The sequence below is a fragment of the Garra rufa genome, chromosome 6 (assembly GCF_049309525.1).
Source record: "Garra rufa chromosome 6, GarRuf1.0, whole genome shotgun sequence".
In the NCBI taxonomy this organism is placed as follows: Eukaryota; Metazoa; Chordata; class Actinopteri; order Cypriniformes; family Cyprinidae; genus Garra; species Garra rufa.
This window is the reverse complement of record NC_133366.1, coordinates 33,708,988-33,735,104: the sequence shown is the minus strand read 5'-3', so window position 1 is coordinate 33,735,104 and position 26,117 is coordinate 33,708,988. Positions and strand designations below refer to the sequence as shown.

The window sequence follows — 26,117 nt, the reverse complement described above, 5'->3', positions numbered from 1 at the left end:
TTTATGTTAAAAAAGATTTCTATTTCAGATAAATGATGTTCTTCTGAACTTTCTATTCATCAAAGAAACCTGACAAAATTCTACTCAGCTGTTTTCAACATAATAATAATACATGTTTTTGAGCAGCAAATCAGAATATTAGAATGATTTCTGAAGGATCACGTGACTGGAGTAATGATGCTAAAAATTCAGCTTTGAAATCACAGGAATTAATCACGTTTTAAAAAATATTCTAATTAAAAACAGTTATTTAAAATAGTAAAAATATTTCAAAAGTTAACTGTTTTTGTTGCACTTTGGATCAAATAAATGCAGGCATGGTGCGCAGAGGCTTTAAAAAACATAAAAATCTTACTGTTTAAAAGCTTTTTTAATGGTAGTGTAATTATTCAAATTTTTACATACAAAGAGTTATACTGCTATGGAAATGTAAATATCTGCTATACACAGACAGACCATTAGTCTACACAGATGTCTTGAATATTAAGGAATTTCTTAACTGGCTTCAAGAATAAAAGTGCTCACTGTCTCATTATATTCAAAGCATCGTGTCATGGCCCTTTTGAGTCGTTGCCAAGGAGTCAGCAGCACATTGACTTTGTTGACTCTATATACAGTCCCTCGGGCCCACAGAATTACAGGTCTAGACTCTGTAGCAACAAAGAACAATTTGTCTCACAGACGCTGAACTTTATTGACATCCTAAAGACCACCACGCAGATGCATACATAAAATCATTCACAAACATTCATTCCTGAAATAAATGAACAGAAATGCCTTTCCCCTCCTTCCAAAAGTTTTCTTCCCAAAGTAGATAACAGGACAGCTATTTAAAGAAGCCTGATACAGTGAAAATAAAAACCCATATTAAATGCAAAATGTCAGTTGTAATTATGCAGCTATTGTGAGTGAGGTGTACGCTTTTGTTCTTGGGTTACTAAAGAACAGTGTGAAAAATAATGCTTCGAAATAATTGTAGTATTCATCTGTGCAGTTTTGCCTTTGGAAACAATTAAGAATGCAATATGACCTTTTTAATAGGACAATAGTAAAAAATAAATAAATAAAATAAACAATTAAATTGAATGAAATATTGAGATAAATAATAGTTTTATTTAAAAAATGTGATATATAAAGTACATTATTAAATTATATAATATATAATAATTATATAATATTATATAATAATAATACTATAAAATTAAATTAAACAATTACTATTATCTCAATATTTCATTCAATTTAGGAATTGATTTAATTAATCAAGATTTATTATTATTATTATTATTATTATTATTGTTTATCTCAATATTTCATTTAATGTAATACTTTATTGAATTGATATTTATTATTATTAAATTAATAATAATAATCTGAATATGTAATTCAATGTAATAATTTATTTAATTAATTGAGATGTATTTATTATTATTATGATGATGATGATGATTATTATTATTAATCACAATATTTAATTTAATATAATAATTTATTTAAATTGAGATTTATTTTATTATTACTATTATTAGTATTATTATTAGTCTCATTTTTTAATTAAATGTCATAATTTATTCAATTAATTGAGATTTATTTGTATTATTATTTCAGTATTTAATTCAATGTAATAATTTATTTAATTTATTAAGATTAATTTCTTATTATTATTAGTAGTAGTAGTATTTATCACAATATTTAATTCAATTTAATAATTTATTTAATTAATTAAGATTTATTTATTAATTTTATTATTATTATTATTATTATTATTATCTCAATATTCAATTCAATTTAACAATTTATGTTTATTGAGATTTAATTGAGATTTATTTAATTAATTAAGATTTTATTATTTTTATTATTATTATCATTATCATTACTATTACTAATGTTATTGTTATTATTAATTATTATTAATCTAAATATTTAATTAAATGTAATAATTTATTTAATTAATTGAGATTTATTTATTTAATTAATTTAAATACTATTATTTATCTCAATATTTAATTCAATGTAATAATGTATTCTTGTATTATTATTATTATTATTATTATAATAAAATATTATGTATTATATTATGTATTATTATTATTTAGCCTAATATTTATTTCAATTTAAAAATGTGTTTAATTAATTGAGATTTATTTATTTATTTTATTTTTATTATTGTCGTTTCAGTGTTTATTTTGGTTTATGATTAAGACTGAACTGAACAGAACTTGACTGAACAGATTAAATTCTCTAGACACCCTGAATGAATTTTCCATGAATCTATGACAACAATTTAGTAAAATGTCAAGTAAAATGTTGTCATTAGGGGTTTGACGTTTGATGACTGTAATTAGACTGAAGACACAGTAACCATAATTAATAATAAAAGTAATAATTTATGTTAAACAGTAGAAAGAAACTCATTCATGTTCAGGGGGAGTAACTAATGACAGAATTTAATTTTGGGGTAAACTATCTAAACTTCTTTGAAAGTAGTATATGAATATGAACGTCCTATTTTTCGCCCATTTATTAGCAAGCGATTCTCAAATTCAAATACTTGTTTTGCAAATAATGAATCCTTAAAAAGGTAAATATGACTGAAGTATTTTACTTGGATTTGACTTTTCGGTCAAATAAGCTTCTAGTGATATCATGTATGCAAATGCAAACACTAGATGGCGCACTTACGTTGGTGCGTTACAGCGTGGCCAACGAAATCCCGCGAGATATGTGTGTTCGCGCCGCCGCTTTAATTCTCGCGGTATTTCCTCATTTCCTCCTCTTTCACTCCCTGTGTTCAACATGGCAGTCGGCAAGAATAAGAGGCTGACCAAAGGTGGCAAAAAAGGTGCCAAAAAGAAGATGTAAGTCACAAATAAATCTCTCGACTGTGTCGTTACGCTGTTATAAACCTTCTGGAGGATAATCGGTGTGTATAGATGAAGGATGTGATCGATATATAAAGGATTGTATGTAGCGGTTCTGCTAGCCTGACTGGCTCATTCATGGCCTGTACTGTGTGCTTCTGACAACTTTAGTTCAGAGTGTGTAAAGTCATAGTACTGTTTTCTAATGTACTAGTCCTACATATTTCATAAAGTATTAATTTTCAGCAAAAATGAGCACGGCTAACTGAAAACGCTAACGTAATATGGCTTCGAGAGTGCCAGCTAGTTTTCAAGGATAGTTTACTGACTTAAGAATCACCGTGACACATGTGTTGGATGCTCGGAATTATTTTAGATAATACAGCCAAAGCAAATATAGGTCGTCTTCGCATTTGAGCTGTGAAAATGTGGCTTAATTTACCTGTAAGCGTATACCTTTCTCTTACATTTATTTACATGCCTGTGTTCTCTTGCAGTGTGGACCCATTCTCCAAGAAGGATTGGTATGATGTCAAGGCACCAGCCATGTTCAACATCCGCAACCTGGGCAAGACCTTGGTCACCAGGACTCAGGGAACCAGTAAGTACTTTTCATGTCCACAGTGTCTGTGTTTCCCCACAGATTTAGCATGAGTTGTTAACCCTGATGGGAAATGGCTGTTCAGTATGTGTCCCAATTGTTTGATGTGAGTCGATATTCACGTCGTATTGCAGTGGGAATACGTGATGACAGTAGTTTCGGTCCCAGATGAAAACTGTGATTACTGCTGTGAGATCACCTGACATTCCCATGCGACCCATGTGCATCATAATGCACAATCTGCAGCACATTTGACACCATGTCTTTGTAATCTAGAAATTGCCTCTGATGGTCTGAAGGGACGTGTGTTCGAGGTCAGTTTGGCTGATCTGCAGAACGATGAGGTGGCCTTCCGCAAATTCAAGCTGGTCACAGAAGACGTGCAGGGCAAGAACTGCCTCACCAACTTCCACGGCATGGACCTCACTCGTGACAAGATGTGCTCCATGGTCAAGAAGTGGCAGGTACAAACAACTCATGACCTTTTCTCACTATCCCCCGGTTTCACAGACAAGGCTTAAGCCTAGTCCTAGACTAAAATGTAAGTCTGAGTTGTTTCAACTGAAACAAAATTGCACTGATTGATCTTAAAATATATCAGTGCCTTTGTTTTGTCTCAAGATGCACACCTGTAATATTTTTTTTTTCCAAGCATGTTTATAAAAATGACTTAAATGTCCTAATTGAACTATGGCCTAATCCTAGTTTAGTCTAAGCCCTGTCTGTGAAACCGGGCCTATATGTTTAAGTTTAGGTTGTAGAGCCTCTGTTATGTTGTACTCTCTTAAATGGCATGCACACTACAATACTCATTCCACTCACTTTAATTCATATGCTGAAGATGAGAAATGCAAAGTTCCAAGTTTGGTGAAGATATGTAACCAATGGAAGATTGATACACTACCAGTCAAAAGTTTTTGACCAACAAGCCTGTGTTTACAGTAGTCATCATTTGAAATGGATCAAAACCTTTCAAAGTTGTCTTAAAACCCATTCTTGTCTTAGGACAACTTTGATTTTTTTAACCACTTTAGCAAAAGCAGTAATATTGTGAAATATTTTTACCATTTAAAATAACTGCTTTCTATTTGAATATATTTTAAAATGTATTTATTCCTGTGATCAAAGCTCAATTTTCAGCTTCATTACTCCAGTCTTCAGTGTCACATGAGGCATCAGAAATCATTGTAATATGCTGATTTGCTGTTCAAGAAACTTTTTTAGCAATATTTAAAACAGTTGAGTACCTTTTTCATGATTCTTTTAATGGAAAGATCCAAAGGTCAGCATTTATCTGAAAATAAAAAGCTTTTGTTACAGTATACACGATACCATTCAAAAACTTGGAGTCAGTTAAATTTATAAATGTGTATTTGTCTGTAATTATAGAAGTTATAGAAAAAATAATTAGCAAGGATGCTTTAAATTAATAAAAAGTGATTAAGACATTTTTATAATGTTACAAAAAAAAAACTATTTCAGATAAATGATGTTCTTCTGTCCTTTCTATTTATCAAAAAACCTGAAAAAATCTTAAAATACTCAGCTGTTTTCAACAATGTTTTAAAAAAAAAAGATCACAGGAATGTATTCAAATAGAAAGCAGTTATTTCACATAATAAACACTGGACTTCTTGTATTTTAGATCAAATAAATGCAGCCTTGGTGAGCAAAAGAAACTTTTTTTTAAAAACATAAAATTTTACTGTTCAAAAACTTTTGACTGGTAGTGTATATCATGGTGTGACCTTAGCTTAATTAGAAGATGCAAATGCATTTTAGATTTATGTTTCTAGAAAAAATGACATTACATCAAGATCATTGTTGTGCCTGAAGTTTTGCATGTTTAAAATCTGGTGTAGCCTCCCTTTTAGTGTTGTAGAATTTAACAGCATTGATATTTTCGGTTGGAACACATCTGAAGATATTACTGCAAGTTTCTACATTTTACATCTTAAAATGTTGTGGTATTAATGAGATGTATAAATAAAACTTCCAATTTACTTACCATCCTGACATTTCAAATCCGTAATACTTTGGTTAATTGTCCAAACAAGATATTTGTAATGAAACCTGAGAGATTCCGATTCCTCTCTATATTTGTCTAATTGGAAAAGTTCTATATACTGTAGCTTTTTTAATTATTGCTGGTGCAGGTTGTGTTCTAACATGCTAATGGGCTGTTCTTTCCTATTAGACAATGATTGAGGCCCACGTTGATGTGAAGACTACCGATGGTTATCTTCTCCGCCTGTTCTGTGTGGGGTTCACCAAGAAGCGCACCAACCAGATTAGAAAGACCTCCTATGCTCAGCACCAGCAGGTTCGTCAGATCCGCAAGAAGATGATGGAAATCATGACCCGTGAGGTCCAGACCAATGACCTCAAGGAGGTGGTCAACAAATTGTACGTATTAAGTTCTCCCCCTTTTCCACGGTTTTACAGTTTTGTGTTAAATTAGAGTCTCTTCTCCTGGTGGTCCACTTTCCTGCACAGTTCAGAATTAAGGCCTGTTCACACCAAGGTCGGTAACGATAAAGAGGTAGTTTTAAAAATTGTCAGTATTAAAGAAGAGCAGAGTTTACACCACAATTATAATGATAAAAGTGCAGAGAAACTATGTCATTGGAATCACTTTTAAAATGATTTTTTTCCAGCCGATGAACGATAAAAACATTGACAACTAATCAGAATCAATCCTGCTGTCTCTAGCTTGAGAATTTAATGTGGAAGTGTGTGCTTAGAATAATCAGACGACATGTGGACGCTAATATAGTTATCGTTCTTGGTGTAAACGGGCTTTTACTGGACTTTTTTTGGTGGTTGCGTTTGAATTAATCTTTGTGGGAAGGTGGTACTTTAGGAATGGGCTTTGATACTTATTTGTCTTAGTATGTTTAGTTGACATTTTAGCACTTTTTATACTTTTGGAACTCATGAATACAGTGTCTTAACATAACTTTTGAGTGCTGATGTAATGTAGATTGAGCAGACTTTCTAAAGTTTCTTTATCTGGGTTTTAACCTGACCTCTTTCTTACCTCTTTTGTTCTGTAGGATTCCAGACAGTGTAGGCAAGGACATTGAAAAAGCCTGCCAGTCCATCTACCCGCTACATGACGTCTACGTCAGGAAGGTTAAGATGCTGAAAAAGCCCAAGTTTGAGCGTAAGTTTTTTTTTTTTTTATATATATATATGCTCTTGATTGCCAAATGTTTTTGGACCAGATGTTTAACACTTTCATGGCCAGGGTTTAATGCATTTACACTTAAGAGCATTGTTTGGTGCATCCTAGAATTGTTGGATGTGAGAAGTTTGTGTTTTTTTTTTTTTTTTTTTTTGGTAATCAGGTGATTATTTGTCTTCTAAACCTAACAAATTTGTGTATAGTAATAACTTTGGAGTTCCTAAGCCATTTATAAATTCTCTAATTGACTATTTAAGTTTAGTAGAAGTATTATGCATGTATGTATTGTATGCATGTACATAACATTTGTTTTGTAATTGTACAGTTGGAAAGCTGATGGAGCTGCATGGTGAGGGTGGAACCAGCAGTGGTGCTAAATCTGGAGAGGGTGACACTGGGGCCAAGGTGGAGAGAGCTGATGGATATGAGCCCCCTATCCAGGAGTCTGTCTAAAACTCCAAACACAAACGGCTGGTGTCAATAAACATGTAAATTTGAGTCTTTGTGTAATGTTGTTTTTTTTTATATATATTTGTCACATCAAAGATGCTGAGCATAATGTTCATTCTTTAAAACTACCCAGATACAAACATCAGTTCATACACACTTAATTTAACATTAACTTTCACTGGATTTTATATAGTATGGAATTTGATTTTAGCAATGTCCAGGTCTGGGCAAGTATAGGAATAAAATGTATTTTAAATGTATTACCCAACATGAATAGTATTAATCTGTTAATGAGAATGCAGTCATTCATTGTTAGTTCATGTTAATTCACACACAGTGGATTAATATTAACAAAACTTCTGATTTTAATTAATGTTAACATTTACTAACGCATTAAGATAATAATAAATTATGTGAATGTATTGTTCATGTGAACTAATGAACCTTATTATAAAGTGGTACCTATTAAACTAAAAATTTCCACAAATGTGTTTGGAGCAGGCAGCCAACACTTACAATTGAGTGATTATGAAAGAACTCAAGACACCTACTTCCATGATGCAGACTGCATGTCTTGATTATAAACAAGTCTTGAATTTAACTAAATGAATACGCTTGGTAAATGTTAAAGGTGCCATAAAATGGAAAACTGTTTACCTTGGCATAGTTAAATAACAGTTCAGTACATGGACATGACATACCATGAGTCTCAAACACCATCGTTTCCTCCTCCTTATATAAATCTAGTGTTTGCAAAAGACCACTGAAAAATAGGTCAATTCCAACATAACACCAACTGTTATGCAATAGTCAGGATTGTTAATAGTTATGCCCCCAACATTTGCATCGCCCCATCATCATTAACATCAGTACACCAGTAAAATAAGGCAAGCCACGGAAAAGACATGGTTAACTTAATGCTAGCGCTAGCCTGTTACATTGCAGTACAAAAGATTTCACTTACCACATAAACAGAGAGATGACTGCACTGATGATGGTGAATGATGGAGAAATAACTGCCCTGATGATGGCGAATGATTTACAGATCCAGAGTATCACTGACAAGCAGCTAAACTTGTGTGGTAAGTAAGCACTCCCTCTGCATTATAACTTTACACCTGAGCACATGCGATCACAGTAATGAGAGTAAAATGTCTGCGATTCAAAACGGCAGATTCAACAAACCACATTAAAAGCGGCTAGAGCTTCTTATTAAATATATATTTTTATCCATGTGCTAGCTATAGAGATGAGCAGCTCTGTGAAACAGCCAATCAGAGCAGAGCTCATTATTATTCAAGGAGCTTCCCTTAAAGCAATAACAGCATTTCATTCTAGGGCCAAATTCTAGGGTTGTAAATGGACCTGTAAAACCGTTTCTGGAGATTTTTTTGCACTTTCCTATGCCATATACCTTCTATGTAGATATCAGAGAACAATAAAATATTCTCTCAATGCATTCTATGGCACCTTTAAACCAAGTTTACCGTGTCAAACTGATGTCAGAGGTTTATTTATGCTTGAAATTTAAATATGCATGTAAATTTAAGACCTGCTCAAGACCAAAATAAGAAATAAATGTAAGGGAACATAATACATCCATATGTTCTCTTAAGTATACATTTCTAGGTAGCCCACAATGAGTTGTAACAGCAACACGTGTCTGAAAATACAACTTCCTACTGATTTCCAGTACTTTTTATTTAATTTATATATATATATACACACACACACACTACCAGTCAAAACAGTAACAGTAAAATGCAGATATTAAATATGCATTGCTTTATGTATATATGTGTGTGTCTGTAGAGTGTGTATTTAACACAAAAAAAGGGTTATGAATACTTTACCAAGGTATTTCATAACCCTTCAATTTTTTCACCTGTTAAATTTATTAAAAATACAAAACTGATATAAGTACAGTGCATACGCATTCATACCCTTAACTCAATACTTAGCTGAAGCACCTTTACAGCCTTAAGTCTTTTTAGGTATGATACAACAAGATTTGCACATCAACATTTGGCAATTATCTGCCATTCTTTGCCTCACCTCTTTACCTCTCAAGCTCTGTCAGTTTGAAATGTTTGATTGGGTTCAAGTTCATGCTCTGGCTGGGACACTTGTTGTCTATAAGCCACTCTTTCTGTGTGCTTTGGTTCATTGCCCTGTTGGAAGGTGAACCTTCTACCCATTCTGGGGTTCTGAATGTTCTGGACTGGGTTTTCATTAAGGCTATATAAATATTTTGGTGCATTGAGCTTTTCTTTTACTCTGACAAGTCCCTCAGTCCCTGCCACTGAGAAACAGCTCCACAGCATGAGGCTGCTACCAGCACATTTTACTTTTGGGATGGTAGGCTACTCTGCAGGTGATGCCTGGTTTCCTTCAAAAATGATTGGAATTGAGGTTCATCAGACCAGAGAATCTGGTTTCTCACAGTCTGAGAGTCCATTAGATGATTTTTGCAAATTCCTAGTGTGTTTTCATGTGTCTTCAAAGAGAAGATTGAGTCTTGCCACACCACTATAAAGCCCAGACTGGTGGAGTGTTGCAGTGATGTTTGTCCTTCTGTAAGTTTCTCCCATCTGCATATATGATCATGGAGCTCAGCTAGAGTGACCAACAGCTTCTTGGTCAGCACTCTAACCAAGGCCCTTCTCCATCAATTGATATTTAATTGAGGCCAGCTCTAGAAAAAGCCCTGGTTGTTTCAAACTTCTTCCATTAAGGTTGACGGAGACTACATGCTTCTGTGAACCTTCAATGCAGCAGAATTTTTTTCTGAACCCCAGATGTGTGGCTTGATTCAATCCTGTCTCTACGCTCTACAGGCAGTGTTTTTTTGTACTTCAGGGCTTAGTTTTTGCTCTGATAACCATTTTTAGCTGTTAGACCTTTTATTAAGACATGTGTGCCTTTACAAATCATACCCATTCAATTAAATTTGCCACAGGTTAACTCCACTCAAAGTGTGGTAACATCTACAAACAATAAGAATGCGCCCAAGCTAAATGTCCCAGATGAGGCTATGAATACTTATGCAATGCAATCATTTTTTTATTTTTAATAAATTTGCAAAGATGTTAAAAAACAGTTTTTTGATCTGCCATTATAGTGTATGGAGTGTAGATTGATGTGGAAAAAAAGCAGTTTAACGTAAGGCAGCAACATAACAAAATGTAGGGGTATGAATACTTTCGCAAGGCACTGCATATACATAATCACACACGTATGTATATATAACTGTAAATGAAGATGATAATGGTGATAAAGAAGCATATATAATACATGTATCTGAGCACATGTTGCTACTGCTGATATCATGTGTTGTTTACATTTAAATTAGCCTTAGCATTCTATGTCAGTACAGCAGCAAGAGTTGATATTTAAAAATCAACACAACTAAAGCCTTGAAGCCTGATTAAACCTGCTACAAGCTTGTCACAACACTTCAATTTGGTAAGTTTCAGTAGTTTATCAAATTTGTGAAGTGTTTTTCCAGGCATGGAGCAACGTCGACCTAGAAGAACCAGGACTCTTCCCTCACACCTGAGGGAATTCTTGGTGGAGGGTTTATCTTCTAGTCAACAGGTGAAAGCTCAAGAACCAAAGGGTTTGGAGGAGCGCTACCTGAAAAACGCTGCTGTCCTTCCCACCATCAGTCCAACAGCCTCAGTATCCTCAGTGGACGGGTGTCAGGCACCTCTGTGTCAGCAGGAAGAGCCTGTCTTCATCCACGGCTACAGTGTGCAGGGCTACCAGGATATTTACCGCTCCGTGGCAGAGCCCATGATGAAGACACGCTATGGTAGGCACTGTCCCTACAGTCTCAAGCTGGGACTGAAGATCAAAAAGCGACTGTGGGAGACACTGAGTTGTCCTTCCCTGCTGGAGATGGAGCAGCCTGACGGACGCATTCTGATCACTGAGAGCTTCTCCACAACCAGCAGAAGCATCGCTCCTCAAATCCATGCGGACACCAGTGAAGAGCCCCAGCCTGAAGAACCCAGAAAAAAGAAGCCCAGGCAGTGATTCATCACAGTATGTAAATATTGTATATAGATTTACATATATTTTCAAACATAGAGGTTTACTTTGTAAATAGTTCGAGTAAGTAAATTATAGTTTGTAGAGTATGTTTTTTTTTAGCACATTGCTACATGGTTGTTGAGATGTTTTGGGTGGTTTCCTGTTCACTGACATGAATTTTCCAAGGTTTTTTGTGCGATTTCTTAGCGTGTCGCTTTGCGGTTGATGGACTCAAGAGTGTTATTATGCATTGCTGCGTGGTTGTTCGAATTTCTGGGTGGTTTCCTGTCTGTTGACATATTTTCCAAGGTTTTCTGTGTGGTTGTTAGTGCGTTGTTTGCGGTTTCTGGCCTCCTCTGACTGATTTTTGTTTATTGCCTTGTGGCTGTTAGGATGTTTTCAGTGATTGGTTGATATGCGGTTGTGTTTAAACGGTTTGGTTAGGGTAGGTTAGGGTCCCTCACATGGTTTGCAGCTTGATGTGCTGTGAGGGCTTGTGTGCATCAGTGATGCTGAGAGCTATGCCACTGGTACTTCACAACTACTGGTAGGGTCACCCATAGTGGACTGGTCTCAGCTGAGATGACAGACGAAGACAAACCTAATTCTAGATTGCAGCAGATTTGCCTAATGTTCCTGAGAGAAGATCATAGTCTTTTGACAACAGCAACAACATCGGAGTAACCTGAATAGAAGAATCTTCAGGATATATGTGGAAGTCGTCGATGGATTGATGGAAGCAACTGTTTGAACAAGGACAGAAAAAGGAAACACAGGTTGGTTTATTAGTAGTAAAAGTGGACAACAAGGCTGCATTTTTCAAGGCTGTTATGTTTGTGTTTTTTTTTAATTAAATTAATTTTTTCCTGCCCCTAATTAGAATTCTTATTTTGCATTTTAAGCTCATTTTAAGCACAAAAGCATGTGCTTTCTGCATAATTTGGTTTTGCAAGTGTAATTGTTTAGTGTAATTGATCAGTTCTCTTCTGATGAAAATCACCCAACGAACAGTTGTTACCATATTGGTCTTGCTTTTCGAAATGTATTTACGGTTTTGAACGTGCTGTAAAACTGAAACATCTTTGCTTTTAATAAAGCATCCAGTCTTTTGAATAAAGTGTGTCAATTTAACATGTCCTGATGTATTTGGCACTATATCTATGGTTTCCTCTATCCCAGCTGAAGAAAGCAGCCCTAAAATATGATGAAATTGTGAGAATAGTGTTGTTTGGGTGATTAGCAGTTTTGATTTTGTGCCAAATGTAGCTTGTAAAATAATGTCCCAAAAGCCTAATTTGGTTTAATCAGAAAATACAAATATTTTGCCACATGGTTTCAGCAAAATTTAGGTGGGCTTCAAAACATTTGAAAATGACATGATATTACCACTATAGCCAGTAGATGGCTGCCGAGGCCCTGCTGAAAAAACAAACAAACAAAAAAAAAAAAAAACAATAGAAACCATCACAGAAATTCGGTTTCCACTACAAATATCATTTTATACATTATAAACCAACTTCAACAATTAAAACCATTCAAATTGTTTCCTGTTGTGTGTTTTGAGACGTATTCCAGGATATAATGTTAGTGTTTTTAACAAGCCACTTATAGATGTCGACCAATTACCAGTAGAGACCAACAAGCACAATTAAAGCTAGTACAATTCCCATTATAACCAGTAAAACCATTACAGATTCAGTGATGGTTTCTATTGGTTTTTCAGCATGGGGATTATGGCTCGCTTGCCGTTTCTAACATTTAAAAAAAAACACACTTTTTGTTAAAGTTCAGCGCGGTTTTGTGAGTGCGCGGTTTTGTGAGTCTGAATAGCAACAGTTTTTACATTCTAAGTTACACGAATCACACAAATTACCTATTTTGAATTCAAAACAGCATTTTTAATTTGTATTCCTGTCAACTCTGTATTTTCCCTCAAGTATAAATAAAATGCCCATTCACAAACATTCCGCGACTTTTTATTTTTGAGCGACATAAATTCTCGGTAAATAAACTGATATTTTAACATCAACCACTTGATGATTAAATGTTGATTGACTTCATGCCTTACAATAAAAAAATAATAACTTGATAGGTTAGGCTTACCAGTGTCTGTTTACTCTCCTCTCCTCATTTTAATGCAGTTTTTTATTTGGCGCCACAGAACGTTTCCATCCTCTGTTCATTTTGGTCATGTGACTGTGTAGAAGGGTGAACAGTTGAGGGATGCACTCTTTTCCAGGGGTTTCAGCACAGCGTAATCGATACTGCGTCACCAGGCAGGCGTGGCCTATTTGAAAATTTGCATAGGTCACCGATCATGCGCAGTTTCGTGCACTTCATATTCATATATCATGAAATACCTGTCCACGTTCGCAGGGGTTTCGTGCACTTCATATTTATATTCATATACAGTATCATGAAACACCTGTCCAAGATCGCAGGGGTTTCGTGCCAGATACACTTCATATTTATATTCATATACAATATCTTGAAATACCTGACCACGATCTCAGGGGTTTCGTGCCCTTCATATTTATATTCATATACAATATCTTGAAATACCTGACCACGATCGCAGGGGTTTCGTGCCCTTCATAGTTATATTCATATACAATATTTTGAAATACCTGGCCACGATCGCAGGGATTTCGTGCCCTTCATATTTATATTCATATACATATACAGTGTCTTGAAATACCTGGCCACGATCCGTTGTAAAACATGATTTATTTCCGTAAATAGACGCTACACGTTTTACATTTCTATAACGGCTGTTTATTTGTTTTCGAAAATCGTTTAAATGTAAGATTTTAAAACATAAAAATAACCTGTATGACTGTGCTGTCCTTCATTATCCTTCAGTGCTGATCCTAGGTTTTGAAATGCCCGCGCAAAAAAACTTCCATGATCGGTGACCTCTCTTAATAATTTTTTTTTTAGAAAGGGGCGTTTTCCCAACGCCCACAGGGACGCCCATTTTACGTCGTGGTAATGAAACCCCTGAAATTTTAGTGAGTCCCGAACGGTTGATATGTACCAAAGTCCCTTTTAAGGCAAGTCATGTCACTCGGCGGCCATCTTTGAAACGCTACACGGCAGGCAAGGGCAGCTCCTATCTGTTTGAATGGGGAAACATCAAATTCTCCAAAACTGTTCACCAAGTTTAGGATTAAATTTCATATTTTAAATCTCCAAAGAAATCCAACAAGAACTGCCTCATAAATATTTATGATTCCTTGTGCTCCAATAGCGTTAAAAAACGCTTATTTTTCAGGCTAAATGAGCCAGTGCGCATGCGCAGTACTGAGCGAACGTCTAGAGCGCCGATTGCAACCAAGTACTTCCCATTCAAAACTATACGTCTTGGGTATTCTATAGTCTTTGTATGTACCCACTTCATAATAAAATATTTTTTTTACTCATAAACGAAGGTTAAAGAAAAAATAATGTCTTTATGTTTCAACAAATAAGCTTTTGAATATTTGTTTTATTAAAAGTGTTTAACCATGATTTCGGCGAAATGGCGCCCCCATGCACTATATACAGGCTACAGCTTATTTTGTACCTCTGTTTTTCAACAAAAATGGTTATTGAAGAAAAATAAAAAGAAATTTAATTTCAGTTTACATCTTGGTTTTATCTATTTATTTTCTTATCAAAGCACTTTTCATTCATCCTGCACCCGTTTGGAGTGCCCCTGGTTGAGAACCACTCTATGCTATATTAGCCAAGCAAATGTGTCATTCAGTGCGAACAGAAGATGGCACCGGACTGTCTCTGCTTCAATCTATAAAATTATATTTGCTCTCTGTATATAAAACCATTAATACTGTATACAGAAAAGTAAGTGATTACTGGGACATTATCCATTAATTTGACTGACATTTCCATTCACCCTAAAACACAATGTAACAAAGTGCAAAATTCAAAATACAGGTGAAACACCAGTAAAAATAAATACAAAAGTATTTGTGCCTTATTTTAACAGATTTTTGAGTGTACATAAAAGAAAAAAGAAGAAGTAACTCCATAGTAGTTCATGAATATATATTTTAGGATACACTGGAATATTAACAATGACTTCACATTTATAAATATATTAGACAAACATTTTCAAACAATTAAAATAAACTGAAAACTAATAAAAAATAGAAGAAGAAGAAGAAAAACACTGCTTCTGAGGTTGCCTTTGCTTATCCATTCTATTACCACTTTCTTCCACCTGCACAGAGAAGAAAAAAAAGAGATAAAGTATTAAAAAGTGAATTATTTAAACTGCATGTAGTGAATATAAACTTAAGTACTGAAAGTGTATTTCCAGCTCTTGTCCACTAGAGGCCTGCAGTCACTTTCTAATCTCACCTGTAACAATCTCTACAAAGGCTTTGGGGAAGAAGCCTTCTCTGCCATTGATCCGTCCGCTCCACCATTCATCGTCTATGTGAGCGGTCACCAGGATCCTGTCTCCCTGCTGGAAGGGCAGATCCTCCTCTGTCTCTGCGGTGAAGTCATACAGTGCCACAGCCCACTCTTCATCATTAGATTGAGCCTGTAGATAAACATTAAAAAGGTTGGATATATAGCACATCTCACTATACCTACCTGCATGCAGTACACTCACAAGCAGTATATCTATAGCAAATCTCAGCTGCGTGATTGTTTTATATGTGACCCCGGACCACAAAACTTAAGTCTTAATTGCGGGTATCTTTGTAGCAATAGCCAAAAATACATTGTATGGGTCAAAATTGTAAAAAAAAATATGCCAAAAATCATTAGGATAATAAGTAAATGTTCCATTAAGATATTTTGTACATTTTCTTCTGTAAATATATCAAAACTGAATTACTAATTACTAATTTTTGATTAGTAATAAATCAGAATAATAAATGTATATGATAATGTAAATGATTAGCAGAATAATAAATGTATTCTGACAAATATTGTCTTTTCCTAACAAACCATATATCAATGAAAAGCTTTATTCAGCTTTTAAATCATGACTGGTTTTGTGGTCCAGGGTCACATATTGACAAAAAATGCAAAATGTATTATTAACAGCTCTATATATCAAGTTGAATATATTATATCCAAAAAAGCACTATATAAAAATGCCTTGACTGGAAACATCAGACATCTCATTGATTTAATACTTCATTTCATTAAGAAATGTGAAGTAAATATTTAAAGTAGAAGTGTTTGTTTAAAGGTATAGCACACCCAAATACCAGTCACTTTTGGTCACAATTCACAGAAGACCAGAATCAATATTTTTTAAGCTTTCTCCTTTTGTGTTTCACATGATAAAGTAAGTCATACAGGTTTAAAATGCCATGAGTGAGTATGACTTTTGTGTTTCCAAAGTGTTTCGCTTTCACCAAAAGGTCAAGTTAATAGAAAACAAATAAGTGAATTTGCATTTCATGTCAACTTTAAGCACTGTTCATTACTACACGAAAGATAAAATGTGACAGGTGGGGAGGAGAAGAATACCTCAGTGGCTTTGTAAGACATTCGTGTGTTAGATGAACCAGCCATTCCTGAAAAATAAAAGACAACATATATTAGATATATAGCCCAGAACATTATGCTTTAACTAAGCAAACATATGCGAGAAAAAAAAAATCAAATTTAAAAGTACTCCACTTTTAAATTTGCTCAAAAGATAGGCCCTTATATTCTAGACCATTTTAGCTAATTATTTTCATTCACCTTTTGAATGTGACTGATTTCTTAAAGGATTAGTTCACTTCCAGAACAAAAATTTACAGATAATTTACCCCTCCCCCCCTGTCATCCAAGATGCTCATGTCTTTCTTTCTTCATTCATTCATTAAGGAATTATGTTTTTTGAGGAAAACATTTCAAATCATCCTACATCGCTGCAAAAGTACCAACCCAATGTTTACAAAGTGAACGTGCAACGAAGGTCAAACGGCCTTTACAAAAAAGGTAAAACAGCGATTTAGGATTTTGATGATGGAGGAGAAAATGAGACGGGAGTTTTTTGAGAGATCCGAACTGTCTTGAACCTGAGTGCAGAGAAGGCATGCACATTGCAAAGCTAGACAAGACGAGTATTTGTGGTTAAAAAGTCTATAAATAGTAAATTTTTTGTCAGAAAATAACCAATTGTTTTGCTAGATAAGACCCTTCTTCATCGACTGGGATCGTTTAGAGCCCTTTGAAGCTGCATTTAAATGCATTTTGAAAGTTAAAAACTCATGGGCAACATAGAAGTCCACTATATGGAGAAAATTCCTGAAATGTTTCCCCTTAAAAACACATACACACACACACACACACACACACACACACACACACACACACATGTTGGGTTTACATGTTTTATGGGGACATTCCATATGCGTAATGGTTTTCATACTGTACAAACCGTATTTTCTATGGCCCTACACCTACCCTACACCTAAACCTAGCCCTCACAGGAGATTGTGCACACTTTTACTTCCTCAAAAAAACTCATTGTGCATGATTTATAAGCCTGTTTCCTCATGGGGACCTGAGAAATGTCCCCACAAGGTCAAAATCTACTGGTATTCCTATCCTTGTGGTCCCCATAACGTGATGAATACCAGGTACACACACACACACACACACACACATATATATTTTAGAATAAGTTTATAACTGAATAAAGAAAGACATGAAAATTTTGGATGACAAGGGGGTGAGTAAATTATCTGTAAATGATCTAATCCTTTAAAGAGCCTGCGCACAAATGCAGTTAATGGCTGTAAATGCTCCACAGAGTTACAGAAAAGAGCAGCTGTCCTCATAGGATAACCTCCCTATGCACTGTAGTGTAATGAATGAGATGGAGGTCACAGTTTCATACAGCCCTTAATGAAACACAAACAGAAGGGCAAATTCTTCACATTCCCAGAGACACTGATGCTGATACTGCACTGTTACAGTTGGTGTTGTATGCATGGCATATTAGAAACATACAAGTGGCTGGATATGTAGAATGCACATCACTTCTCTTTGATTAATAATTGTTTCTTCAACAGGTACTTTTATGTTTTGTTTCTCACATTTCTTTTTAATTCTGCGGTGGAAATTTTAAGATTAAATCAAATGTGTATAAATTATAGATAGATTTAGATATGTGACCCTGGACCACAAAACCAGTCATAAGGGTATTTTTTTAAAACTGGGATTGAATAAATCTGAGCTGAGTAAATAAGCTTTCCATTGATGTATGGTTTGTTAGGATAGGACAAATATTTTGCTGAGATACAACTATTTGAAAATCTGGAATCAAACAAAACATTAAATAGTCCAAATTATGTTCTTAGCAATGCATATTACTAATCAAAAATGAAGTTTTGATATATTTCATTTATCATAAATCATTTGGACCAATACCATATTTTTTGGCTATTGCTACAAATATATCCGAGCTACTTATGGTTTTGTGGTCCAGGGTCACTGTATAGTTTTGTGCTCTTACCAGGCAGCGCAATCTTATTCGGAACAGATTTCTGCACTGGGGCTGGTGGAAGATCCTCAACCACCTCCACAAAGTTGAGAGGGAAAATACCATCATGGCCGTTCACTTCTCCACGAGCCCACTCCTCTCCCACATATTCTTTAAGCAGAATCACATCACCTTCAGAGAATGAGAGCTCATCGCTCTGCTCTCCTTCAAAGTCAAACCTCGCAACACACCTTGGGCCTCTGAAGAAAATACAGGGATGTAGAATATTAGTCTAGCCACTGTGATGTAACCTCGTTCCTAGAATCTTTTGGTCAATCTAACATTGCAGTAGATCAGATTTTAAATGTAAAAAAATACTTAATTTATGTTTGAGCTTTCAGTCAAATCCTGTGAGGATGACTAACCTGACAGGCTCAGGAGATGGTTTGGTTTTCCATTCATTGCTGGATGCTGGTGCAGATATACCAGGCTTGTTCTGGGGGGGAAAATAGATTATTGGTAATGGTAGAGGTTGTGGTTAATCAGTTTCAACATTCCCAAACATACATGCTTAAAGGGTTAGCTCACTAAAAAAAAAAAAATTGTGTCATTACACACAATACATAAATTAAGATATATCTGAGAGCTTTCTGACCCTGCATAGACAGCAACTGACATGTTCAAAGGCCAGTAAGGTAGTAAGGACATTGTCCTTAACTGTGTTAAAGGACACAGTTAAGGACATCAGTGGTTCTACCGTAATTTTATGAAGCTACGAGAATGAGTGGCAAAAGGACTTAATGGCAGCATTGGTTTTCAGCGTGAATGCTGCGACAAAACACATAAAAAAGAGCATTGTCATTGACTGTACAAATAGATTTGACAAGTAATCTGAGATATATTTTTACAGACTGCTGAAAAATACAGAAAAGAGAAGCAAATGGACCACAGCAATTCACAGAAAAAAATGGACTTGAAGCAGTGAAACACGAATTTGCAGTTATCACATTATAGTTAATATGTTGAATTTTGCGGTAAAATCATACCCTATATATTGTATTATAATATATTGTATTAACAACTCCTCAATTAGCTATTTACCATCTTAAATCCTGCATAATCTGCAGTGTTTTTAAATAATCACTGACAAAAACTATATTAAAACTATATTAGACCAACCTATTTTGTATTTACAAAATACGTTCACAGGCAAATTTGCTTCATGTATTTCACCGGCATCAAAATCAGGCACATATGAATGTCAGGAAACACGATTCCTGGCTGCATATCAATATCCATGGACCACTGGATATTTGGTAAGGTGTAAGGAACACTATATGGAGTTCAGCAACCTCTAGTTTAAAGTGATTATAGTTTGTTTTACTTGCGTTTTCGCAGCTTCCCTATTAAATCCATTCATGCAGCAGGCTCTTTTGCCACTCAGTCCGATTGAGGGAGGGTGTTCCGACAAAAAAGTAATGTCAATGCATACTTTTTGTGCACAAAGAAAATAAAATTAATGACTTTATTCAACAATTTCTTCTCTTCCGTGTCTTTGCCGCACTTTAAGGACAGTACCACGAGGAATGCGTGTGGTGCTGTTGACGCAGGAGCTGACGTTCTGACGTAGAACCCAAATCTGCTGCGCCTTGTTTACAAGCAGAAGATGCATGGAGATTTTGACAGAAAGGATGACTTGTAATTTTTTGCCCAGCCTTACTTATTTGAACCAGAATATACAGACAATGAACTAAGAGAGATGGACGTTCTACGTCAGAACGTTGGCTCCTTCATCAGCAGCATGTGAACACATGTCGAAGACTGACATGGAAGAGATGAAACTGTTCTTTGAGCACAAAAAGTATTGCCATAACTTAATAAAATTACGATTAAACAACTGTTGCCACATCGACTATTTTAATATTGTCCTTACTACCTTTCTGGCCTTGAATGTGGTAGTTGAGTTGCTGTCTATGCATCAAAAATATCTTAATTTGTGTTCCTAAAATGAACGAAGGTCTTACATGTTTGGATCGACATGAGGGTGAGTAATTAATGACTAATGACTAATTAATGACTGTCTACAGTATTTGTCAAAAAAATTCAATATTATACAGTATTTACCAGTGTCTTGACATAGTCAATGGGGAAGAATCCAGTTATGTTTCTACATGTTCCCATGTACCAGTCACTGTCCAGTTGTTCTACATTAGACACCACATCACCAGCCCTCAACATCAGCTCTCCAGGCCCCTCTGAGACACAAACACAGGACAACAAATGATTATTATGGGAACAGCTTCACAATTGCCTCAGTGAGGAGTGTAAAGGAGAAACTAGTATTTAATTAATAGGGGAAGGATTTCACAGACACAGATTAAACAGTATGTGTAATTATTCTTTGCAAATTATGCTTGCCTTGGAAAATGGACCTTTGTTTTCTTACACAGAACACAACTGTCTATTTATATTCACCTGGAGTGAAGTCATACAGGGCTTGCACTTGAAAAGATCCAGTATTTTCCACCATAGCACTAAAGGAACTGTTTTTCTGTGGAAACACATTGAGATCCATGATATCATGTTGGCATTACAAGATGGATAATACTTACTACTACAACTACTATTAAACACTTGAGTCAGTATCAGTATTGATTACCTGAGGTACTGGATTGCTGCATGTATTTGTTAAGGGTGTAATAATCTTCATATGTGTTTTCTGCACGGTGCCTTTAGCGTTTCCCACTTGGCATTCAAAGGTTTTGCTGTCTAATTCCTCAAGTAAGACGAGGACTTCATTTTTCTGTAGGAAGTAAAGAATGGAAATGCTTAAACTGAAACTCGCAGGTAGACAACACAAACCATCCGTAACTTGAGAAGATGGCTAAAGTGAATGTATATTGACTTTAAGGTCACCTGAAAAGAGAGCTCGCCAGTGTTAGTGCCATTGTAGTCATACTCAGCAATCCCGTGGGGAACCTCAAGCTGTGTAAACCAAAAGAATAGGATAGAGCTGCATTAATTCGTTCAGTTTTTCAGTTCATCAGTAAAATAAAACATGTAAAATAGCAGTAACATCTCACAGTGTATTTGTTGTAAAGACGATGTCCAGGGTTGGGTCTCGGCGGTAGAGCGGGTCCTTTTTTCGAAGCTCTGCGGTTTTGTTGCTGCCATTGAGGTTGCTGTTGTTTTGATGTCACTATTTGTGAAAGTCCTGGATCTGAGGGCCGACGTTGGGAGCCTTCTTTTCGTGGAGGGGGAGGTCTTCCTGGGCCTGTTTTTGCTGGTGGAGGACGTGGAGGAAGAACCTTTCCTCCACTCGGCCTGAAAGATTATTAACATAAAATTTAAGGACCAGAGGGGACCCACATGTTGCCAGCATTGAAACTTTTTATTTACTGTAACAATTCCTAAACTGACCAGGCATAAAAAGAGAAATGCATAAAGGCATGTTTAAAAGGTCAAATGAGCGAAACTAGGACAGCTTTGAATAAATACAGGATTCATTTACCGTGGTGGAAGAGACATATCAGATGAGAGACTGAAGGAGTCCTGAGGGGAAAACGTTAAATAGTTAATACTCAACATTTAAAAGATGATTTTATTTAAAAAAACATAATTTGTGCACTAACAATGTATGTACAAAATAAATCATAGAACAAAAGAATATTGTTCATGGTTTCTGTCAGTTGTTTCAGATAAAGATATAATATTTAGAACACATTTCACATTTGCTATTATTTTTCTGACAGACATATTTGTACACAATTATACAGAAGCAGATGTGAATAGTCAGCCAACCTTTTGCAAGTGTGTGCAAGGATGTTTTATTATTCAGGTTGCCAGCAGTGAGCATTACTTATAAGATTTAACTTGCTCAGCAAGATTCACTTCAAACTGCTGCTTTGTCTTGACAATGGCTAACTTGAAGTGGCCGTAAAAGTAGTCAGCTAACACATACTCATAATCGCACATGCATAGACTCTTAAAAATAAAGGTTCTTTATTGGCATAGATGGTTCCATGAAGAACCTTGAACATCAATGGAACCTTTCAAATGCAGAAAAGGTTCTTTAGATTTTTAAATTGTTCAAAATGGTTCGTTTAAGAACTGTTCACTGAAAGGTTCTTTGGAGAACCACAAATGGTTCTTCTATGGCATCACTGCAAAACACCCATTTGGAACCTCTATTTTTAAGAGTGTAACCAGAAGCATCTACATTCATGTGCATTTGAGTATGTTTCTGGCCTGAGGAAAGATTGGAAAAGGAAACCCAAGAAAAGTCCCTATTGTTCCGTGCTGCTCTCTTTGACTTCTCTGGAAAATGTCAAAAGAAAGGATTTTTATTTTTCAAATGTCACAAATTTGCAGATTAAAGAGTCTGGTAACTGAGCTCTGCTGACATTTTAAGACAGCATTTTTTCTTAATCGCCTACTGTTTTAGTGATTGTTGCACAGCTGTTGCTTGCTGGGAAAGGCCAGCTGAGGCAGCTGTGTAAGGTCTTACTTTGCGAAAGGGTTTAGCAGGTGTAGGATGGCCGCCCACAGGTTTCTGCACAGGTAAAGGTGGAGGAGCTTCTGCTGTTTCTTCAGGGTCTGAAAGGCAGTAATCCATTTATTTACCATACAATAATGCATCACATTTTTATGTAGAATTTTATTATTATTTTATTATTATTATATTATTCTTATTTTGATACATCACTTCACTGCTGTTTACACTAAAGCACATACACTACTGTTCAAAATTTGGGGTCAGTAAGAATTTGGGGGAAAAGTAAATACTTTTATCTAATCAATTTAAAAAATTAATATGCGTTGCTAAGAACTTCATTTGGACAATTTTAAAGGCAATTTTCTCATTATTTAGATCCCACCCACCCTTAGATTCCAGAATTTCAAATAGTTTTATCTCAGACAAACAGTACCCAACGGAAAGCTTATTGGTATATAAATCTCAATTTCAGAAAAATTACCCTTACGACTGGCTTTGTGGTCCAGGGTCACAAATTAGGATATTTCTAATTAAATCTGAGAAATCTCTGTCACTCCATTGAAAGTCTAGTTAACCAAAACTGAAGTCTTAAAGGCATTGCAAAATTGAGCTGTTTAACCCAAATCTTGTAAAGATATATGACCACTTGATATGATGAACAGATTCAATTTAGCTTTTTTGCATTGTATTGCTGTTTCTGTCTTTGTTTCGTACAAATGGCTTTAGAAGACTCAAAATATAAAATCTACATACAACAAAAGGTACGTGAAGTACTTTTATGGTGTTCTGAAGCTTGACAACTATAGTCACTCTGAACTATTGTGTTATGTTTAAAGAGAACCCCGGGTATTAAGACTTGTACGCCTTAATATAATGTAAATGGTCTCTTACTGAAATTTGTAGTAGAAAACCCTTAAAAGATTTACATTATTTAAAAAATCCACATTGTTTTATACATATTTGGGACTTTGGGGGGGCGCTTCCTGCTACTATTTTTACTACAACACAACTCAAAATATACAACTCGGAAAATAAAATACTGACACGATGACCACAGCTACTGAAAATGCTTGCAGGTGGCGATGGATATAAACGTAGGCTTAAACCAAATGCTGTACCATCAATTTTTCCGGATATTGAATGAAATCTGCACTGAGAAACTCCTTCAGTGGCTGCGGTGTCATGACAAGTGTCACATGTTTACATCCTGCCAGGATGGCATCTAGCATTTCTTGTCTCTGCCATTTGTAAGCTCTTTTAGCAACTGTGGTCTACTAAAAGCCTCAAAGGCATCTGGGCTAAAGTGGAGAGAACAAAGACGCAGGTCTTAAGGAAGTTTTATTCATCCACAGGCATCTTCCCATTATTTTGTCTTATCACTAGGAAAGCAGTGAAGACTTACATTCCATCTCTTGTTGCTCTTTGACTGAAAATTACAACCAAAAGCCGCACAATGTGGCATCGTATCAGTATTTTATTTTCTGAGTTGCTTATTCCAAGTGTGTTGCGGTAAAAATAGCAACAGGTAGCGCCAGTAGCTCACAGAGTGCAACCATTTTTCATCATCAAAATAATCGCCCTCTATGGTCCCAAATATGTATAAAACTGATTTTTTAAATATTGTAATCTTTTATGGGTTTTCTACTACATATTTCAGTAAGAGACATCATTTACATTATATTAAGCCAAACATGTCTTAATAACCGGTGTTCTCTTTAAGAACAGCTTGAAACAACATTTTTGAGTGAATTTTTTACCAGAAATACACAACAAATTACAAATTACCACTGGTATTATTTTCCCAGTTTTACACTTTAAATACTGTAAAAATAGGCAAATAATGTGCATTAAATGCCCCCTACTTATTATTACAACAGCTGTTAGTGAATTAGCACTCACTTTTGTCAGTTTTACTGGGGACTCTGATGACTGTGGGTCTTTTGGTTATCCCCTGTGAGTTTAGCCCCATATAAGTGAATCCCCCTTGACGGACAGGTTTAGCGAGAGAGTGGTCTGTTAATGGAATACATTAAAACCATAATACATTAATAAACAAAACTTTGAAATGGTTTTTGAATTGCATTATGGTAACATTTGCACTTACTAGTGGGAGCATCCGCATCATCATTGCTAAGCACGTTCGCTGTGGATGTGATGTTAGATAGAAGAGCAGTGGAGTTGTGATTGTTGAGGTTCAGCAGGTCTTTGCTGGGCTTAAGTGGGATTGGAGGTCCTTTCAATACTACGTCCTCATCCTGGGAACTTACATTCTTAAGTTTGACCAGTGAAGGTCGTGATGGAGGAATAAGGGCCGCCCTGAAGGAAGGAGGCTGAGAGTTGGATTCATCTTTTGAGTCTAAAGATGGTTTTTTGAAAAGCTGAGGTCTTGGTGCTGGTGTAGGTGGTATGTCGACCACTTCATATAAGTGACTATCAAATTGTGAAAGCTGCTCTTCTTTGGGCATTTTTACAGAGGGCCGGGGGGCAATGGAGGGTTTTGGTGCCAGCACAGGTGGTTTGGCATGAACTTTACGAGGACGGGGGAAAGGTACAGAAGTTTCGTCATTCTCCGCGTTAGATTGACTTTCAAAGGCCTGTATTCTTGAACGGATGTTACGGTCGCTGTGAAGGGAGGTCATGTTGTCACTTTGGTTCTCCTTAGTTTGGTTCGTCTGATCTCCCTGGAGGTTCACAATGTTGCTCAGATCACCTTGAGGTTCAGAGCTAAAGACATCTAAGAGGTCCTGGAGATACTTGCCTGAATGGGCATCAGAAGTCTCTACAGGTTTTACAGGACAATCTTCCCAGCTGTCTTGCAGCGGTATCAGAGGTTGCACATTGACCAGATTGGATGGAGTCAAGGGTTTTGTTTTGGAGCGTGGCTGAGGCACCGGACGTGTGGTTGAGGTTAGATCAACAGTGGGTTGAGAGTTGGGAGTAGATGTTGGGGATTTGGTTTGAGTTTCTTGCAGAATGGGTTTGGGTTTGCCAGGCAATGATGGCCGAGGTGGTTTTTTTTGCTGCTTCACTGAAACTGTAAAAGACAA

General features: G+C 35.7%; 2 protein-coding genes across 2 annotated transcripts in view; one reads left to right on the top strand and one right to left on the bottom strand.

The window, feature by feature from the left end:
* The first annotated feature begins 2,754 nt into the window (after positions 1 to 2,754).
* rps3a (ribosomal protein S3A) lies at positions 2,755 to 7,147 on the top strand. The gene is made up of 6 exons (XM_073842398.1): positions 2,755 to 2,858; positions 3,359 to 3,462; positions 3,739 to 3,926; positions 5,660 to 5,868; positions 6,519 to 6,628; positions 6,975 to 7,147. Exons 1-6 carry the CDS (start codon positions 2,797 to 2,799, stop codon positions 7,100 to 7,102), a joined length of 801 nt encoding a protein of 266 aa, XP_073698499.1. The 5' UTR covers positions 2,755 to 2,796; the 3' UTR covers positions 7,103 to 7,147.
* Positions 7,148 to 14,761: 7,614 nt separating this feature from the next.
* The window catches only part of sh3d19 (SH3 domain containing 19), a 31,954-nt gene continuing 20,598 nt past the window's right edge, over positions 14,762 to 26,117 (bottom strand). The window contains exons 7-20 of the mRNA XM_073842639.1: positions 25,175 to 26,104; positions 24,970 to 25,083; positions 23,083 to 23,171; positions 22,087 to 22,127; positions 21,659 to 21,899; positions 21,492 to 21,560; positions 21,235 to 21,378; positions 21,051 to 21,126; positions 20,700 to 20,830; positions 19,001 to 19,071; positions 18,609 to 18,835; positions 16,628 to 16,674; positions 15,497 to 15,683; positions 14,762 to 15,356 (exon numbers count right to left, since the gene is read on the bottom strand). Of these exons, the coding sequence (XP_073698740.1) occupies positions 15,340 to 15,356; positions 15,497 to 15,683; positions 16,628 to 16,674; positions 18,609 to 18,835; positions 19,001 to 19,071; positions 20,700 to 20,830; positions 21,051 to 21,126; positions 21,235 to 21,378; positions 21,492 to 21,560; positions 21,659 to 21,899; positions 22,087 to 22,127; positions 23,083 to 23,171; positions 24,970 to 25,083; positions 25,175 to 26,104 (2,384 nt within the window). The 3' untranslated portion in view covers positions 14,762 to 15,339. The remainder of the gene's footprint in view (positions 15,357 to 15,496; positions 15,684 to 16,627; positions 16,675 to 18,608; positions 18,836 to 19,000; positions 19,072 to 20,699; positions 20,831 to 21,050; positions 21,127 to 21,234; positions 21,379 to 21,491; positions 21,561 to 21,658; positions 21,900 to 22,086; positions 22,128 to 23,082; positions 23,172 to 24,969; positions 25,084 to 25,174; positions 26,105 to 26,117) is intronic.

Excerpts from the sequence above, each read along its gene's own strand:
- rps3a (XM_073842398.1), top strand. The coding sequence starts at position 2,797 with ATGGCAGTCGGCAAGAATAAGAGGCTGACCAAAGGTGGCAAAAAAGGT. Across the intron at positions 3,463-3,738 it reads CACCAGGACTCAGGGAACCA|AAATTGCCTCTGATGGTCTG; the intron begins GTAAGTACTTTT and ends TTTGTAATCTAG. Across the intron at positions 6,629-6,974 it reads GAAAAAGCCCAAGTTTGAGC|TTGGAAAGCTGATGGAGCTG; the intron begins GTAAGTTTTTTT and ends GTAATTGTACAG.